We start from the raw sequence: 18,936 nt of genomic DNA on the forward strand, positions 1-18,936 counted from the left end.
CTTCTTCCCTTTCACTTTCCACTATCCTTGTTCTTTTTTGTTTTGTATCTGTGTCAACATGATTATCTTTTCTGATTCCATTTGCTGCTTTCTACCCCCACATATTAGAGTCTTTGGGCCTTTCCTTAACTTATCCATATATGTACATACACACGATCGAAATATTCTTTGTAACATTATCATTCCACACTGTGCTATTCCTTCTGCGCCTGCTGCGTTATGTAATTGAACGCGTGGAACAACTGCCACACGTACGTCTAAACAGCCTTACCAACAATAGTTCATGAAATGTGGTTAGATGTGGTTATATTCCGACCGAACGAAAGGATGGGCTCACAGCTATAGATTGTTTTCTTTAACGTAATAATAAAATGTCCTCCACATTGGCCATTCTTTCAATAAGTAGTTTATGCGGCTCAAGAGTTGTCTTCTTCTACTGCAATTCTTCGTTTGTTTGTCTCTGTCTCTACACTTCACTACTGATTGATTTGGCAACGGGGATCCTACTACAGTACTAGTGGGTGATGTTGGAAGCTTCCCACCTTCTTCTTTCTTCCAATTGGGACACCAATATTATCCTTAGAGCACAGTATAACCTATACTAAGCTGTTTTGCCAAACGGGATTTCAGTTATATTATTGTAAAGCTTGTTTTATGTTTTCTTAGTGTGTGTATATGTGTGCCATTCGATTTTTTTGTTTCGATTTTCCTTTTTGAATTTCCTACACCAGTAATTGATCGTTGTTCACATGTTTTTGTTCGCATAGTTTTTTTTTCGCTTTTATAATTCAACGCAAAAAGAAAATAATGTTTTTAAGAACGATTAATAAGAGCGAAAAATAAATAACCACACAATTTTGTAAGAAGAAAGAAAAACATAAGTGTAACAATAATAATTTCGAACGAATAGTTTTCCATATCTGAGACACATAGGCGTAAAAAAAAAGTTTTGTAAAGGAAATAGGGTGACAAAAAATATATCCTCGGCAAATTATGTTACACCGGTTACGTTCTAAATGTTCTAGATGAGGTTATGGTTCAAATTGTACTTTACTTGAAGAACGATCTTCCAAATGTTATGTTGAGGTTTGAACGCAATAAACTAAGTACATGTACAGAAACATCTACCTGTTTTCCGCTGCGTGTGTTTCCATTTCTAATAATAATGGCTTTCTTATGGGAGTAGGGGGAGAAAACTTAACAACAAGGAAAATCAAATTCGGATGTGCAGGGGTGGAATGCATTAACATATATGCGCCAGCTTTTGGCATATAAAAGGGCTGAAATATGGGTGAAAGTCTGCAGCATATGGTAAGGTAAGGATCTCCAAAAAAAAAACAAGACGAAGACAATTCTATTCCCTACCATAGAACGACGAAAATCGCCGGGAAATATAGCCTTACATACGCTACACAAACGTCAAGAGGGCAAGATTGTTATTGCGGTTGTTTTCAAGATATAAATTATATTCTTCACTTATTTGCCTAATGAAATGAACCTTTCAACAATGTGATTATAATTGTGTTAGACAACGTGTGCCACTGATTTTACAAATCATTCGTTCGGCGGCGGCGAGGAAGTTCGGAGAAGAAGTGCGAGTAGGAGATGTGAAAGGGCAAAGGGTAGGGGAAGGGAATGGGGGGGGGGTGTTTTTTTGACCACACTGAGCAATCTCTTTACAGTACAGTGTTGTCTACATGTTTCAAATAATGCACGGTTCGTTACACACACACAATCTGCACCGCTTCATCGTTTGAACCAAATGTCACCTTATCAACACTGTACTGTATTGATTCTTTTGCGTGTCGGTGTCCTGTATACAATACGTAATATTTTGTAGGAATATAACACGAAATCGATCGGACTTGGTGTCGACGACGACAAAGTCTGTGTTGCGAAACTTATACAAACCAAAAAAAAAAAAACGTAGGCACGCTACTTCTATCCTACCATTATATTAACCGTGTCGATTCACATTCGTTTGCTCTATATGTGTGTATATATATCTATATATGTATATAAATAGCGACATTTTTGCCACATTCTTACGCGTCGCACATCTTACTACCAGACTTTTGCATTTCTGTCCACCCCCCCCCCCCCTCCCTCCTTCCCTCTCCCAACGATCCCCTCTGCGTGACGGTGACTAATAATCACGATGACAAGCGATGAAAAAAAGCAGCACACGAAAAAAAAATCGGTACGCACGATAAACAAAAACAAAAAGGATACGAAGCAACATGCAAAAGTACCAGTACAGGGGTCCACTTCAAACAAGCGCTACACTCAAATTTATACCGTGGCGCGTCCGGTACCAGCGCAACCTTGGTTGGTTGTATCTGTTTCGCTCTTATTTTCTGTCTGTCTTCTCGTTCTCAAATCAGCCTTTCGTTTTCGCATCAGTTTATGTCTGCATGAACTAGGTTCCAATATAAATAATATAGCAAATACACACGAGAAGAATGGAGAAAGTGTGTGAGAGGAAACGAATGAATGTAAAAAAAAACATACACACACATAAACGCTGCAATACTGCAAATAACTGCACTCCACTAATTGCGAATTCGATCGTCTCTATCATTTCGTTTAAGTAGGATCAACCACAGTGCATTCGTGTCCTTTTGTATAGTTGTTTGGGTAGCCACCTGGCTGCCTGCTTGATCGCATCATCGCTCAGGTAGTAGGATAGTAACGAACAAAGTTATTGTTGAGCCGTGGTACCTTACCTATATGAATGTCCGCGTTACATGATCAATATTAAATGCAGGCTTTATAAAGAGATGATACAACGGTCTTCCTAAAACTCCTACACTCGCACAACGCTTGCTTTCCGCTTGTTTGTCTGTCTGCTCTCTGTCATTTTTCGTTCATCGTTCATTTCGCTTTCGTGTTTCTGTGCGTGCTGTGTGCCATGATTTTTTTTTGCAAAGACGAACATTTTCTATAAACAATAAGTAAAAAAAAAGTAGAAAACTGAACGACTGAACCGTTGCTAACAATTCCACGACACAATTGATGCTGAATTGCTTCTCTCTCATAAGGGCAAAAAATCCTTTTGGAAGCGAAACAATAATAATGAATAATAATGATCAGTAATCGTAAGAATGCGTACATATATAAATGTTTCGTATAGTTTTGTAATATACTTTTTTTAAACACTTAAATTTACAAACGGTTAACCTTAATCGCTTAAGAAAGGGATTTGCGACTTGCCTTTGTCTGTCGCACAATATTAAACCTGCTAAGTGTACGCTTATCCTTCCCTAGTCCTGCTTCACTTATGAAAAGTACTGTCCCTCTTTATCATATTCACCTATTTTGGCTGTACACAATGAGCAACTTCTGCAGCAGCTGATGCTACGTGCTTCCTCTATCTATCTCTCTTTCTCGCTCAACGGCAACTTTGTTCAAATGTAAAATTTTGGCACGCCGTTTCGATCGACGTCCACATTACGATACATTTTACTCACCGGAATAAGGAAGCGTATGGAAAGGTTCGTTCGTATGTGTGGCCGTACGTGGGCGTGTATTTTTTCTTCCTATTCCTGTTTTGGTTAGCATGCTGGTTATTATTAATATCTGCTTCAATTTTTTTGGCTTCATCGTAGGGCATTTTATAGAAGATTTGAACAGTAAATGCGATAATGAAATTAAATGTTGATGCGATAAGTATTGTGAAAATCCCGAAGTGTAAGAGTATGTATAATTGTCAAAATAAAGGCTTTTTATAATAAAAAAAAGGAAAGCAAATACAGATAGAGAGAGAAAGAGAGAGGGAGAGAAAGAGAGACATGGAGTGTATGTATCAAAGCAACACAGCACTGGAAGGTATAAATGTATAAAAAAAGCACAAAATACAAGCTATAAGTGCTAACGACCACTTGCTGTGCACTGTTTTGTGTGTGGTCTTGAAGAAAGTGTTCGTTCTTCGCGAACTTTAGGAGGAGTTTCAATAAATTCATAAATGCGTTCTCTTTTGCGTGCCAGGAGAGCGGATTAAAGCGATGCCCTCCTACACCCTCTCTCTCACACACACACACACACACATACATACATACAAATAACTGTTTTGGAATGCAAGACATCCGCGTCCGCGCGTCACCGCGAATACCGGTCGGTACGCTCAATACTTCTAACGGATTTGTCTGACCGCGTATCGTCCTATACACTCTTATAGATAGATTTCGTGTTCGCAGACCCGAACACCCGGTGTTCGCAAGACCCGGGAAAGTGGGTTTTAAATCCCCGAAATGAATAATCCTACGTGCTTTGTCTGTATGGTCCAGCGGCCCAACAATTGTGTCGGATGGTCCGTTCCTGCCGGTACCGTATGCTGATGTTGATGCTGTTGAGCAGGATACTACCACTACAGGGTATTGGTAGGTTGCTGCTGTTGCTGCTGGCCAGTGGTGGTTTCCGGTGGTGAAAGTCCGGGAGTTCTCGCGTTACCCACCGCATTACCACCCTGATGTGCCTGAATAAAGTTTGGCATAAGGCTACCGGCGGTTTGGGACCGTTGTTGTTGCTGGCCCGGTGGTGCCGGATGACTGTTGGCGGCACCGAAGTCACCGAACCCAGCGAGTGGCAACATGGTCGTGCTGCAGGAATCGTCCCGTCTGTCGCCGGTATCGTTGAGTGCGGCCGCACTCACTTGATGCTGATTGTTGAAATCCTGTGGTTCCATGGTTAGGCGGGAGCTAAGCAGATTGTAGTACGTTTTGTATCGTTTCAGCTGTTTCGATGAGGAGAACGAATGTTATATATGCACATTATATATACATTAGCGTACCTATAAAGACAGAGAAGTGTTCGGTACGTACCTCGTACTGCAGGTATACCTCTTTTTCCTTGTAGTTCTGCAATGCCAACCCTTTCGGAGGTGCGGTCGATACCTTGTGCTCTTCCAGCAGATGCATTATCTTATTCACCTGTCGTTCGTGTGACGCCATCTGATCGCGCTGGAGGTAGACAAAAACAAACGGTACGCATTTATTATTAGCAACCAATCCCACAATAACACAAACATGATAGTAACAACGTCTGTCCTACCATCAACAAACGACTGTGAGTGCACGGTAGCAGCGGTCGTTGAAATCTCTTTTGGCTACCAACTCCACCTTCGAGCGGTGGTGCCGAAAACGACGCACACACGAAATTGATCGTGTCAATCCAGGACTGCAGCTCCTTCGAATCGCTCGTTTGGAACAGAAATTCGGATTGATCTGCCGTTTGCAGCCGAAACACGTGCTGCTTCTTCGTGTAGTCACTCGCACGCGTCGCCAGTGCATGGTGGATGCGAATCGCATTATGCACATTGTCTGACATCTGGTTCTTCCGGAAGCCGTGCTCATCCTTGTGCAGGTACAGCACCAGATCACGCAACGTGCAAAAGAACATCTTCCACGACCGTCGTCCGAATGGGGCTGAAATGTTGCAAAAAAAGCCGCAGCAAGCTGCATCAATCAATAATGGGCGTTCGAGCGCGTGTTTGTATGCGTATATGTATGTGCCACAACCACTCTGTTAACTCACTCTTCTTGTAGTTTGTGTCGTAACAGCATTTGCGCATGACGTAGCCCTTTTTGTACTCGACGGCCGCAAACATTGGTGGCGCTTCGAGGAACGGGTTTGGCCCAACCGGTGGCCCCTGCAGGCTACCCCCGGTCGCTCCTCCATCGCCCGATCCACCATTTACACCGACAAGACCAACACCACCAAGACCATTGCCATTGCCACCGTTGCCATTGCCGTCGTTGGTACGATTACCCGTTTTAGGATCTACGTCGTCATCCCTTAATTGGGGTAAAACAGGTGACAATATAAGAATATACAGATGACAATATTAGAATGTTTAAGCAATATTATACATACAGAGCCCATTCTAGTTGCTTGTCTTTGATAGAATAATACAATTGCTTCAGTACGCCCTTGGGGAAATTTTCACCGTCGTTCAGGTCACTCAGATTGTCGATAAACTCGGCACAAGTCATTTTAGATCCAATATTCTGCCCGTGAAGGTCCGTATTTAGCAGCATTATCGCACACGTTAGCGTATGCACCGCATCTATAAACATTCCAACAGCGAGGTGAGAGATGATTGATGAGAGAGATTGAAGCTCTGTTCTCTTTTGGGCATTCATTCGCCAACCACCATACCTTGTGAATTGAATGAATGTGGATTGCAGTCCAGGTACCGTTTGGAGAAATGTACCAGCACCCGTTCGCGTTCCTGCGTTTCACCGGTTAGCGAAAACTGCTTCAAGAACATCCGCAGCGCCTTGTCCAGCGAGAGACATTCGAAGAAAAAGAACTTCAAATACTCTTCCGCGACTGCTCGGCTGAAATCGTTGCTGAAAAAAAGTTTGGAAAACGGCAAATGTCAGCAAATGTAGGCAACTACGAAAAGGACGCTATTGGAACATACTTTTTGCACAGCTGTCGTGAAACATCGCTCTTCTTGAAACCTTCAAGATAATACAACCGCTTGGCAAGCCGTTCGGCCGATGGCAGATCGACACCCTTCGGCGAGTAGTGGAAAGAATGTAAGGAATCGACATCACTTCCATCGTCGGAAACCGGTGGCGAAGATTCGCGTGTCGCGCTACCACCGTACATCGCGCTGTCAGCATATCCCGACAACAGATTTGCCGCACCAGGTTGCATCATACCGTCATCTCCTAGCGAATCGAAACTTTCCAACTCGGATCGTTCGGCCTCCTTTAGCAATGCAAGACAACGAGCACCATCATAATCTTCTTCCAGCTCCGACGCCCCACCACCTTCGCCCGACTTCACCTGAATCACGAGCTTGTGGTCACGATCGGAATGACTTAGCGGCAGATCGCACCGGTGTGTGTTTTCCGAGATCAGAATGGTGGAGTCGGAATCGCTCGGATCGCTAATAGCCATCGCCATGAGATCTTTCGTGCTAAGAAGATCGTGTTCATCCTGGTAGTCGGGGCTGGAGATGTTCGATACAGCTTCCGACACACTGTGATCGCGTCCACCGTAACCCGACTGCTGACTGGGCGGATGATGTTGTCCACCGGAGGAATGTTGCTGCTGCAATGGTTGATGTTGATTGTGATGTTGCTGTTGATGATGATGATGGTGCGAATGTTGCTGCTGCTGGTGCTGATGATGTTGCTGCTGGTGCTGGAAATGGTTTCCACCTTGTCCGCCTGGAAGGTTGTTGGCGATCGAGGAACTAGCCGTGCCGGTACCGCCACCACCGGCATGTGAATGCTCACGCGACCCACCGGAGGAAGACATGACGGAGCTCGATACGGAGGTAGGTGAGGCGGGACTATCGCTAGCAGAGCGTTGCGGCGAGGAGCTGACCGAGCTGGAGAAGGATTGTGGGGAGACCACGTTGGCACCGGGTTCGGTGGCATTATGCACATTCTCGCCACCGGTACTGCCGACTGTCTTTGGAGCCGATTGCGCGTTATACGACCATAGAAACCGCTCACGTTCCGGTACCTGGTGAAGCATTATAACCAGGACGATTAAGTTTTAATTATAATTAAATCAGAATCAGTTTTTAAATTGATCTTTTTGTTATTTTGAGAACTATAATTAACGGATTGCATGCCATCAGCGAAGGGATTGGCAGACTCCTTGCCGCAAACCTATTTTGACGTAGGTAAGATACAGAAGACCAAACATTTGTTATTGTGCTTACCGCATATTCCTGCGAATCGTGGCGTGTGTCGAGCAGCGTGTTCAGCGAACTGTTTACATCCTCGTCGATGTCGATCGATACAACTGCTCCGATGCCACCATCCCGTTGTGTCTGCTGCAGATGGTCCTCCGACCGGCTGGTACGGAAGCCAGCAGCATCACATTTGCGAATCAACCCGCCGCCACCACTGTTGGGTCCCGAACCAGAACTCATGTTTGTGTTAGCGGTTAGCTCCCCGCTACTTGTATCACCTCCCGCAGCACCAACACTGCCATCGCCTGCGGTGCCAGTACCATACCGGAACATTTGGTGATGGTGATGGCCACCCGCACCAGCGTACTCCGGACTTGTCGGCATCGAGTTGATGCTCATCTCGTTGTTATTGCGATGCTGTTGATCATGTACGGCGTTCCCCGCGGATAGAAGATGGTCACCACCGCTACCGCCACCAACCCCGCTACCGCTGCACGCACCGTAAGTGGTGGGCGATGTTGGCACCGAATAGCTAATCTCGGTCGGATCGGCCTTCGTTCGCGAACCAGTGTGATGGCGCGGCAATTGCTGCTGCTGCGCCCGTTTCATTTCACTAGGGACACCACCCTTCGAACTATCACAGTCTTTCGTTTCCCCCCGACCATCGCACTCACCCCGGTTGGCGTCTTCCGCCAGCTTTGCATTGCTGTACGCGTTTTGGTTTCCACTATTTCCACCCTCGCCGACGGTAACATCATCCACTCTTCTGCCCGCGCGTTCACCGCCATGCTCCTCTTTTTTAGCTGCGTCACCGTTCGTATCGATCGAACCGTACAATACGCCTGTTGGTAGATTGTTGTTGCCGTTGGAGCCGTGGCTTGGGTGCGATTTCTTTTTGCTCACAACCGGACCACCGTCCTCAGCACCATTGTCACATCGGCCCATTAGGTTATTGTCACTTACCGGCGGCCCATTCGCTGGTGAGAGTGGCGAGGCTGGTGAGGGTGGTTGCGTTGGATCGTTGTTAGCGTTATCTTCTATCAGGCAACAGCTGCTGTTGCTATTGTCTTCCGACCGACTGGTAGATGAGGAAAGCGTATCGTAGTTGACCAGCGGTGCTTTAATACGTTTGCGTGGCTGCAAATGGGGAGCGCAATGTTCGTCATTTTATGTGCGCGTATAAACAGTACATTTACATACCTGGTCCGCGAAGTAGCGCGTCTCAAACTGAGACTCTCCAGTCATAACGAATCGGGTGACTAGCATATCGGGCCGAGCCGTCGGTATTTGTGACGGCCGTGGCGGTTTCCGGCCGCGCGACGGTGACTGTGGCGCACTCCAGTTACTTTGTGTAACTGCCTGCGGAATGCGGGACGGACGACAGGCAGATTCGGAAAGACATTCGCGCACCGCGTGCGGATTGCCGTTCCCAGGTGTCCGTCCGCCTGCTGCCTGTGTATTATTGGGTGAGTGGGTGAGGTTCAATGCCGAATCGAGCGACAGCAGCTTGGAGCGTTTCGGCTGTGCTAGGCGTGATACAGGCTGCGATGGTGAACCGTTCGTATTGTCACTACTTACCTTGCAGGATTGTGACTCAATCGAATCATCACTCATTACCAACTGTTCCTGCTGATACTGTTCGCGTAGGTATTTCTTAATCCAAGGATCTGCCCGAGAAAAACGAGAAAACGGGAGAGTTTTGTATATGTTCGTCCACTATCAGTTGAGACAGAATAACGCAATAAAACATCACACAATCCTTGAACTAATCAAATACCTCGCTTTAGTCGCAACTTGATGGGTTCAGTAGCACTACCCAAACATTTTAGCACTAAAAACCGCAGAAAATTAAGAATAAAAGAACACAGTGTTAGATAGGGACGTTTAAATGATTTTGCAAAAGCTCTGATGTGTATCGTACCATCACGCGGGGAATACTGTTGCGCGTCCGTTTCGTTTATCTTCAGGAATACGTCACCGACTTCCACCTACAAAGAGAAGAGAAAAATAGGAGTCTAAGAGTTAAAACACATAGATAGTGGCAAAATTCTATCAGACACACCCCGTTTAAAGGTTGGAATTTTTAACGATAAAATTACAATGATGTCAAACACATTTTCAATCGAAAGCCGGTATGCATGCAAAAAAAAACTATTTTGTTAGCGGCTTGTGTAGAAAACCGCCTTGTGTTTCCGACCTGATATTCTTCAAGGGTTTTTCATTGCAAACAAATTGCTCACCTTTCCACACAAAGCAGCAGGCGAATCTTGGCGTATCTCTACGATCACATGATCGAGCACATCGGTCGCACGCACCACAAACCCGAGCCGGGTGTCGTCCTTCTTGCGTCGCAGCTCCACCGTATACTCTTCCGGACCCTGGGACGATTGGGGCGATTGATGCTGTAGCTTCTGCTGGTGATGAAGTACGCGGTCGGGTGAAGTAGATTTGATCATTTCGTAAATGGCGCGCTTCACTTGCGGATCTGCTGGTCGGCAAAATAAAAAGGGGGAAAACTTGATGAGTTTGCTGGCTGTAGCGGTGTTAGCAATAGTGCCAAACAGTAAACGAAACATCATACCTTTCCGGAGGTGCAGCGTCATGGGGTTCGGTGAAACCCGAACACGTTTTACCACTGGAAATAGAGAGCGTAAGAGCGTAAATAACACAGACTCATAACCGTACACAATCATTGTTATGTTCGGTCAGGATTTGAACTTGACCAAAAAAAAGCAAACAAACAAAAAACATATGTTGCTAAGAGGGCGGATGAAAATGTAGGAAGAAAAAGTGAACTGACGTGCAGTTAGAGAAAACTTAAGGGGAGGGTGAGGAGGATAGTAAAAAGGAAGTTAAAAAGTAATAGCTAAAAGTTGTGTGCAAGTAATACCATCTTTGGTAGCTAATCCAGTGACGTCTTCGCCGTTTATTTTCAACACGATATCACCTATCTCCACCTAGAATGAGAATGGTTTTTGATAAAATTATCAGGACCATCGGTTAGTTGACGCTGTGTTGTGCAGGGTGGGGCGATTGGGGGTTGCGGTGCAGTTTTCCTTACCTTCGCACACATGTCAGCGGGCGTGTTTTCGAGGATCTTGTATATGACATGCTCACCGATGTCAATCTGCCGGACCTGAAACCCGAACGTGATACCATCCTTGCTCATTCGTAGCACGGCCGTCACTTCCTCAGCCATAATGGCCGCCCAAGGGATACGGTCATCCGTATCGGGGTGACTCCTTGTTCTCTAGTCGTCCGCCTGTTCTCTATCCGCGGTTCCACACACACACACCCACTCTCCGGGGTGTTGGTGCTGCTGATGGAGTGGCGGTTTCGTGCTCGCTCCTTACTTTATCGTTTCCCAGCGCCAATTAATTCCGGAGCAGCTGAACAACACAGTTTTGGGCATCCGGACCAATCCGTCTGACGTGTTTTCAACTGCGTGCGAGTGTGTGTGTGGGTATTCCACGGCGAGCCACACGGCACAGATGGGCACTGACACACACCGCGCGCTCTAGGTGACAGCACGATACCGAAAAGTGCGTACGTACGACCGGGACAGCAATACATACACAAGTACAGCGATTTTTCTTCGACCTTTTTCCAATTTCTTTCCTCGAGGTTTCGGTTTGAGTTTTCGCTGGTTACGATGATGCGCTACCCCCGTACGGTGTTGTCTTCGTCTTCGTTGTTGCGGCTGCCGCTGCTACTGCTGCTACTCGTGTGCGTTGTTTTCATACGGTACTTGCGGTTAGTTAGCTCACTGCTGCCCTGCGACTGCCACTCCCTCCCGGCAGCTAAACTATGGCCCGGCTGATTGAGTGGAAGCGAAAAGGATGATTGATTTTAAACCGTTTGATAGAGACGATGGCTGGATATAGGGGAGCCACTAGGTCTTCCTTGCACAAACCGACGATGGAACCGGATCTAACACTTGGTGGACACCCTTGTGTTTTTGTACGTTGCGTGCGTATATGTGTGTATGGAAAGGGTCGGTCCGGACGTTTTATATTTTATTTAATTTCCGAAAGGCGTTTTCTCTTCACCCTCGCGCTTGCTAACACGCGCTCTGCCCGCTGGACGGTGCTGATTCACGCACGCAGGCTACGAACTACACGGTTACACAGGGATCCGAGACACAAAGTCCGGGGGCATGCTGCCTTTCTTCACAACCACGGAAAACCTCGCTGGCGAAGCTAACCTCACTCCGTTGCCTGCTTCTGGCTTGGTTACAATTATTTTCGACAAATTTCACGTCGTACACTGCTCTTTGGCGTTGACAGTTGGCGAGCTGTTGGGATGTGCCACCCCGTTGGCTTCTGCGTGCGTGTTTGTGTGTGTATGTGTGTGTGTATGTGTGTGTGTGTGTGTGTGTGTGTGTGTGAATGTGTTTGTGTGTGGATATATGGCCACAGCGGGTGGATTGCTCGATTGATTCGGTTCAGTTTTGTGTCGGTATACCGTTGATTGATGGGGCCGTGTGGGAGTTGCGGCCGTTGTTCCACTTCTTCTTCCACCACCTCCTATGCTCGCTCTTGCGGACGGGCCACTGAACTTGCACCTGGGCACGTTTCTTGCGCGTATCCACACTGCCAAATGTGCTGGCAACTCTCGTTTGGGAAAATGGTAGGGAAAGCTGGCACGGCCGCAACACACCCGTATTGGGCAGGAGCGCGCTACGGCAACAAAAAAACGTCCAACCAAATTGTCCCTTCAGTACGCCACACGTGCACGCATGACACACACATGCATGCTCGCGGCTACAACGCACACCTTTTGCCCGGACAACGCACTTACACTCGCTTCACGGTAAATTCGACTCAACTTTCTCTCGGTCTTCTCGGTGCGCCCGTGCTGTAGGCTGTTTCTAGCGCTAGCTGTCAACGCGAAGCTCCGAAATTGCGTGTGTGTGCTTTCCGTCTCGATCGCCTTTTCTTTCGCCCTCTTTCACTCTCGCACACTCCCTGTCGCGTAGGATCGTGTGTATGCGCTGGAATCATTCCTGCTCGGTCTATGCCTTTGAGTGCGTGCCTGCCACTGCGATTGCTAGGGTACATGTGTGGGTTCGATGTTTCATTGGGCAGTGGTCAATCGCAGTCACCATAGCTACCGAACATCAAGAGCGTCTTTAAAGTAAGGAATGAGATATTGTTTACACAACATTAAATGTGCTGAATATTCTTAATCTTAGTTTACTCTTTTATCATGTGTCATCATTAATTGAATAAATTATATAGCTAATTGGTTGACACGAATCTACTCGAACGTGTGCTTGAAAGGCATACACAGACCATTGCCTAAGATCTACGGATCTTGCATAACAAACATCACGATACCATATGTTTGAATAATATCGCCGTTAGCTAGTAGAAAAGCTTATTTCTATAACTTTACTATGATGGTTGGAACCACGGTAGCAATACAGAACCACTCATTACGTTATGTAGGAAGAGAAATCGTTGGAATAAATAATTTTCCGCACGTTATTATATTTTAAAGCAAAATTGAAAAATTGAGCTTTCAAATCGTTTACTACACATGGTCGAAAACTTCAAAGCCTCTTCCGCAACAGAGAGCAAGTTAATTAAATTGGTAAAAAGGTAAAATAGAGTCCCAAACAAAGATTTGACAGTTCGAAAATGGTCAGGTCTATTGCACACGCGAATCGTGTTTTGTCAATCGGAGGGGGGATGTTTGTTTACATTTTGCATTTGGATTGTTATTGTGCAGGGAAGTGATCGTTTATTTTCCTCGACCTTTTTTAAGATTTGTGACTAATTATGCGCCTTTATTGGTTGCTGTTTGGAATTATTTCAGTTATATTCTACGATACGTTAATGATACATCGCATACATTTAGTGAAAACGTGTTTAGGCTGCGCGTGGACACTTTGCTGCTTTGCTGCGGACCGGTTCAACTGCCGGTCGGATGTTTGTTACCGGAGGATGCAGAGGTGGCTGTTTATAGCAACAGTGGCCGCACCGTAACCAGCGCTAGCATCTATGACGATGCGCCTTAACAGCCGGCAATTCTATCAGTATGCGTTTCATACTGGTGTACTGGTGGTACAATGTGCAACCGAATTCTTTCCATCGCCGGAAGCAGCAGCATCCCGTTGGATGTTTGTCCCCGGATTGATAAATGATAAATGAAAATGAGATAAATGTGATTAATCAGTAATAAAAGATGTGATCGTACACCTAACGCGGTCGTGTTTTAAACATCTTTTAATGTGAGACATCCGAAACCGTTTTGGTAATTAGGCTCTAGTGGATCCGGGTGTGTTGTATTCTTTAACTTTTTAACGGATGTAACGTTATGCAATCACCGGAAAGGATCGGCGGAAGCCTATCATACAGAAAATTACGTACGATATTCATATATCTGTCCTGCTTTACAAGCCGTCTACCATGCTGATCGATTTCCTTGCAAGCTGGGCAGGTCATTCTATTTTAACATTACAGGATCGCAGTCTAACACATGGCGGTAGGTACCGGCTGCGTTAAGGTAAAAGGTTCGTGCCCTCGTCTCTGATTCTACTGGAATTTCGAACCGTTTAGCAGTTCGTACGTTAATTAAACGGACCGGCTAGCTTACTGGCTCAACAACTGGCGCCTAACAGTGGACCTTGTGCTTGCTGATCATTATTTCAAAGTTGAATAAGACGGACAGCCTGCCTTTATTCAACAGACTCCTAATAATTTCTTTCCATCCATCCGAAGAAAAAGTAAAAATTTTATCAAAAATTGAATATACAAGTCGTTTCTGAATTCTGAAAAATATTTTTTTCATGCTCACCTTCCTTATCGAGTTACCAAATTCCGTACCTAGGCACCACCTCTTGGAATAAAGACAAACGATGCCACTTCATACATTTATCAGATTTTTTTCAATATCCACCAATGCAGTGTAGTCATGAAAACTGATGAGACTCTATAATGAAATGAAATGATAAAATAAGGTTTTATTCGAACACAAAAGTGTTACCAAACTGAAATGAAACTTTGGATTGGTCTATTGAATTGAACTTTGTTTTTTCTAGTTCTCGGATTAAATTGAAATTCTATCTATTTACCACGGTTTAATGTAATGGTTGCTTGTTTAAAAAAGAAGCAAACAATTGAACTTCAATTGAATGCAGACGTATAACATTAAATAGAAGCGCATAAATGATCCCTGCTGTATTTCTTTAATTTTTCGAACCTCACTAGCATTTATTCCCAATCTGCTCGTTAAAGGATCTTGCTACACGTGCCGGCTTCTATTAAATTCCGGCACTATGTTAAATCGTTCAATGCTTTTTTTTGGTTTATTGCACAAAAAACTACTCGAGTGCTCAATACATTAACATTATTCCAATGCGTTGATGATCTACATTCATATGCCAACTGTTGTTCATAGAGTCAAAAATATCACCCAGTATGTAAAATAAATTGTAAGATATTTAAGTAACAAAACTTGTTTTTATATTCATGTACAACGGCCCCGCCGTAATGCTACAAAACGATAATCTTATCTAGTAAAAATAAAATTAGCAATACTTCACTGGCAACTCATGGTTTCATAATATAGCAGAGGTTAATTATGTCAAACCCGATGTTTGTTTAATTTTCATTTTACAGATACAATTTCTTTATTACTTAATTAATCCTGATTTAGATACCGAATCACAATACAGGGCTCATGCTGTTCCTAAGTTACATCAACGCTCTCACCATCATCCCATCCCTCCAATGGGATGTACAGCCGAAAGTGACGCCAGTTGTGTCCGACCAAATACCAAGTTATAAATTTTTATTAAAGCATGAAACATCGGCCTGAATAACTAAATCATTTACATTTTATGAAACATTACGTTTCATAAATGTTTAAAGCAAAAGAAAAACTATTCCAAGTAATTTTTGTTCCAATTTTTGTGAAACCAAATCAACACATATGTACGCTCCAAAAAGTGGAATGCGAATGGTCTGATGTTTCTAACATATGAAATGTCATGAAAGATTTTTATCCAAAGCCTTCTCAGTCGTGTTTATTCGTCGCGTATCATTCAGCCACGTGTTTACTGAGAATTTTCTGAAAGTATTTTCATACTAAATGTTAATGGCTAATCCACCCTTTTCTTCTTGCGGCAAAAGGCGCTGCCGGGTGATGTGAAAGATATTCATTAACAAATTCTACTTTTTCAAACATTTACTCTTAGTTGTGTTATTATAAATCCGACTCTATGGTTGGCTCCTATAGGTTGGTGGCATTTCGTGATTGTTAGTTCGATAACGAACCGTTGTTGAACCGACCACGCGAAGGAGTGATCGATTCGGGAAATCTCCGCGCAGATTCCTGGCCTTGTCAGAGTTGCTTGAATCAGGCGGCTAACCTTTTTTCCTGGATAACCAAGAGAAGTTTTTAGCGGCGGACTCGCACTTCACTAACTCGGCGTGGACAACGGGAATGCCGTAGCTCGATCAGACGATTAGCCTTTTTTTCTGGATAACCAGGAGAAGTTTCTAACCGTGGTTCTTGCTTGGCTTAATTTCGCATAATTCTTCCGACGGAGTGGGAGACACCAAAGTGCGGGACCAACATCCGGAGGGAAGGCAAAGATGAAATTTTCCCAATTCCGTATGGATACCCTAACAATGAAACACAAGCTTCTTCGTTGAGGTTTGGATTACAAGTCGCTTTTTATTCTCAAAAATCCTGTCTTATATACTAAAATTCCGTGGGAAAAAGAACATGAAATAGCATTACATCGATCTCCTTTTTCCTAATTCGGTATGCTGATGCGTTGACCCCTGCCAGGCGTCGGCTAGTGTAGGAGGTCTGTAATGTTACAATGTCTGGCGATTGTTACCCTATCGTTTTATGACCATGGGTAATGCATCGCGCATTTGTGGTTCAAGTGCGTATGCCTATTTTCCTATTGCCTATTGCCTGCGGGTCGTTTGTTCTATTCGTCAAGTTGGTCTTTCCTTCACTGCCCTACGACCGTGCCTTGATCTTCGCGATGGTCGTTTTTTTCATGAAACTAATCGCGCAATGACAATGTATGCATTGTGTTCTAGTGTTAACCCTTTTCGGGCCATGTTCTTCACTTTCGTTTTTATTACATGGCTTGAGTCTATTAATAATTTTCATATGTCTGGATATTGTCCCTTTTCCGAGATGTTTTATGACATACCCTGACATGTTACCATAATTTCGTCTTTCTCACGGTATGGACCTCTCTGTGACTTAAGGTTGTTTTCCTAAGAAAATATTTGTCGATGAGAATTTATCCTAAACAAAGATATTTAGTTATTTAAAGTTTCTCATCTAACTCTTGCATGCCTGTCAGTTTAGCTCAATTTTATTTTGTCGCGTTCGCAACAGTGATGGGAATCTAGGTTGTTCATTAAAGACTATGTTTTCAGCAAGTATTAAGGAATTCAGTCAGTAATTTAAAATTTATACTGTCGAAGTGTCTATTTCAAAATTGCACGATAATAGTTCTACCGATTTTAATTTAATTTTTAGTACACCTATGGTAAGAATGAGAATAATGTTTGCTGTAGTTATTATGCCGCTAAATGTTCCATATGTTTGCTTTGCTTCTCTATGTACCACGTTACCAGACGAGATACTGGGGAACTTTTTTTTGCATTCTATACATGATTCTCAGGGCAAGAACGAGTGTCCTGAATACAGCAGAAACATTGATATTCTTCCTGTCTATGTATTTGAGACTTTTCTGTATTGTCTCTTATGCATTCAACCCTCTCCATTAGTATATACAAATGCTAGTTATAATTACTTGGACGCAGAAAGGCAATGGAGTGGTTAATACTACCATGCAAATACCAAAAACCCTCTAGTTCATTATTATTTCGGCATTCGGCCAGGTTGTAGTATCCATCTCTAAATATTTAAATATTATTTACATGAACTGGTAAGCGGTTGAATACATGGTTTCAACATTGAACATATGCCTTGAAAATGCAATATAACGTATATTTCGGAACAAAGAAGTATGTTGATGTAAGTTATGCTTCGTTCAAATGTCAACTGTTTATTTACTGACTGGTTTTTCACAGAATCATTCACAAAATGTCGTACCATGCACGCGAAGCTTGTCTTTACGGGTTGTTGTAATTATAAATAATGAAATTCTATCCTGATTTAGTTATTCTTAATATAAATTAATTTTTAAATAGAGCTCATGTCTACGATACGTTTCATCTGACTAATCAAACTAAACAAGCATCTGTTTTTGGGAATAAAACAAAAGCTTGATGTTTTAGCTAAATGTGATAGTGACGTATCGTGCTTTTTTGGCATGCTATTATGCTATTGGTGCGGTCCGGGGGTGTGCAAGACTGACTATCATCCAGTTACCGGTAAAACAAATCATAGAAAGCTATAGAAGGCCAAATAGACGAGTTAGAAATTGTGAATTTGGGTTTAAGTTTTTACGATCGACGATTTTGTTTTCATTTTTTTTTAATTTATAATATTACATTCTATTTATTCAATATTCATTCCAGTTTTTTTATAAGGCCTTCCTTATATATTTTCAAAATTGGATTTGGCATGGAAGATGCTCAAAAAGTTGGAAAAATATGGAATAATTTGTTAAATTATCTTATCAATATACTTCGGGGGAGAGCCGCGGAGAAATCTAAGAATAATGTCTTAAGAGGTGTTGTAAGAAACGTGTGCACTGCTGGATTGTTCTTTTTTGAGGGATCTTTATTCATATTCTAGACCCATAGCATGCATTCCATTAATTCATTCGATCGTGACCGCCTTCGGGAATGGCATGCGGGTTGCCTATAAGGCGCAAATAATCGGTTTACATGAATAGCTCAAATCAAGATTCTATTGTGAAAATAACACAATACACTTTTATAGTCTTCTTCTTTGGCACTACAACCTCGAGAGGTCTCGGCCTACCATTTCTGGCTTTCTGTGACTTAATTTTACCCGTAGAAAAGGTAGTCAGCCTTACGTACGGGAGACTTTTATAGAAATACTTAAAAATAATTTACTGATTAAAATAGAGCAAAATAATCAGTCAATCAAAGCGAGCTAGGCACTTCACTCTTTCAATATTTGAGTCTTTTCTAGAAGCAAAATAAAAAACCCTTAAGCTCGTGTAAGTTAGTTGTGTTTTAAAAGCTGTTAATTTTGATGAATTCCTGAAACTTTATTGCTGTATTATACTTTACTTTCTATAGGTTTAGCTTTCTGAAAATTGTTTTTGCTCTTATATGGTAGGTTTCCGATTCCGAAAGGTACTC

General features: G+C 43.4%; 1 protein-coding gene across 3 annotated transcripts; it reads right to left on the minus strand.

Annotated features, from left to right (window-relative positions):
• Positions 1-1,439: 1,439 nt before the first annotated feature.
• Positions 1,440-12,842, minus strand: LOC118517395 (PH and SEC7 domain-containing protein). Of its 3 annotated transcripts, none has more exons than XM_036063457.1 (16): positions 12,458-12,842; positions 10,719-11,473; positions 10,548-10,614; positions 10,239-10,292; positions 9,898-10,142; positions 9,579-9,645; positions 9,435-9,488; positions 8,858-9,324; positions 7,685-8,794; positions 6,425-7,482; positions 6,157-6,350; positions 5,872-6,064; positions 5,533-5,792; positions 5,050-5,453; positions 4,821-4,958; positions 1,440-4,732 (listed from the first exon to the last, which is right to left on the minus strand). In XM_036063457.1, exons 2-16 carry the CDS (start codon positions 10,854-10,856, stop codon positions 4,367-4,369), a joined length of 4,815 nt encoding a protein of 1,604 aa, XP_035919350.1. In that variant the 5' UTR covers positions 10,857-11,473; positions 12,458-12,842; the 3' UTR covers positions 1,440-4,366. The 3 variants fall into 3 exon arrangements, with proteins under 3 accessions (XP_035919350.1, XP_035919368.1, XP_035919358.1); XM_036063475.1 differs by having other exon boundaries at positions 8,858-9,109; positions 9,236-9,324; positions 10,719-12,841; XM_036063465.1 differs by having other exon boundaries at positions 1,766-4,732; positions 5,050-5,423; positions 10,719-12,837.
• Positions 12,843-18,936: the final 6,094 nt, after the last annotated feature.

This window comes from Anopheles stephensi, chromosome X (genome assembly GCF_013141755.1).
Source record: "Anopheles stephensi strain Indian chromosome X, UCI_ANSTEP_V1.0, whole genome shotgun sequence".
In the NCBI taxonomy this organism is placed as follows: domain Eukaryota; kingdom Metazoa; phylum Arthropoda; class Insecta; order Diptera; family Culicidae; genus Anopheles; species Anopheles stephensi.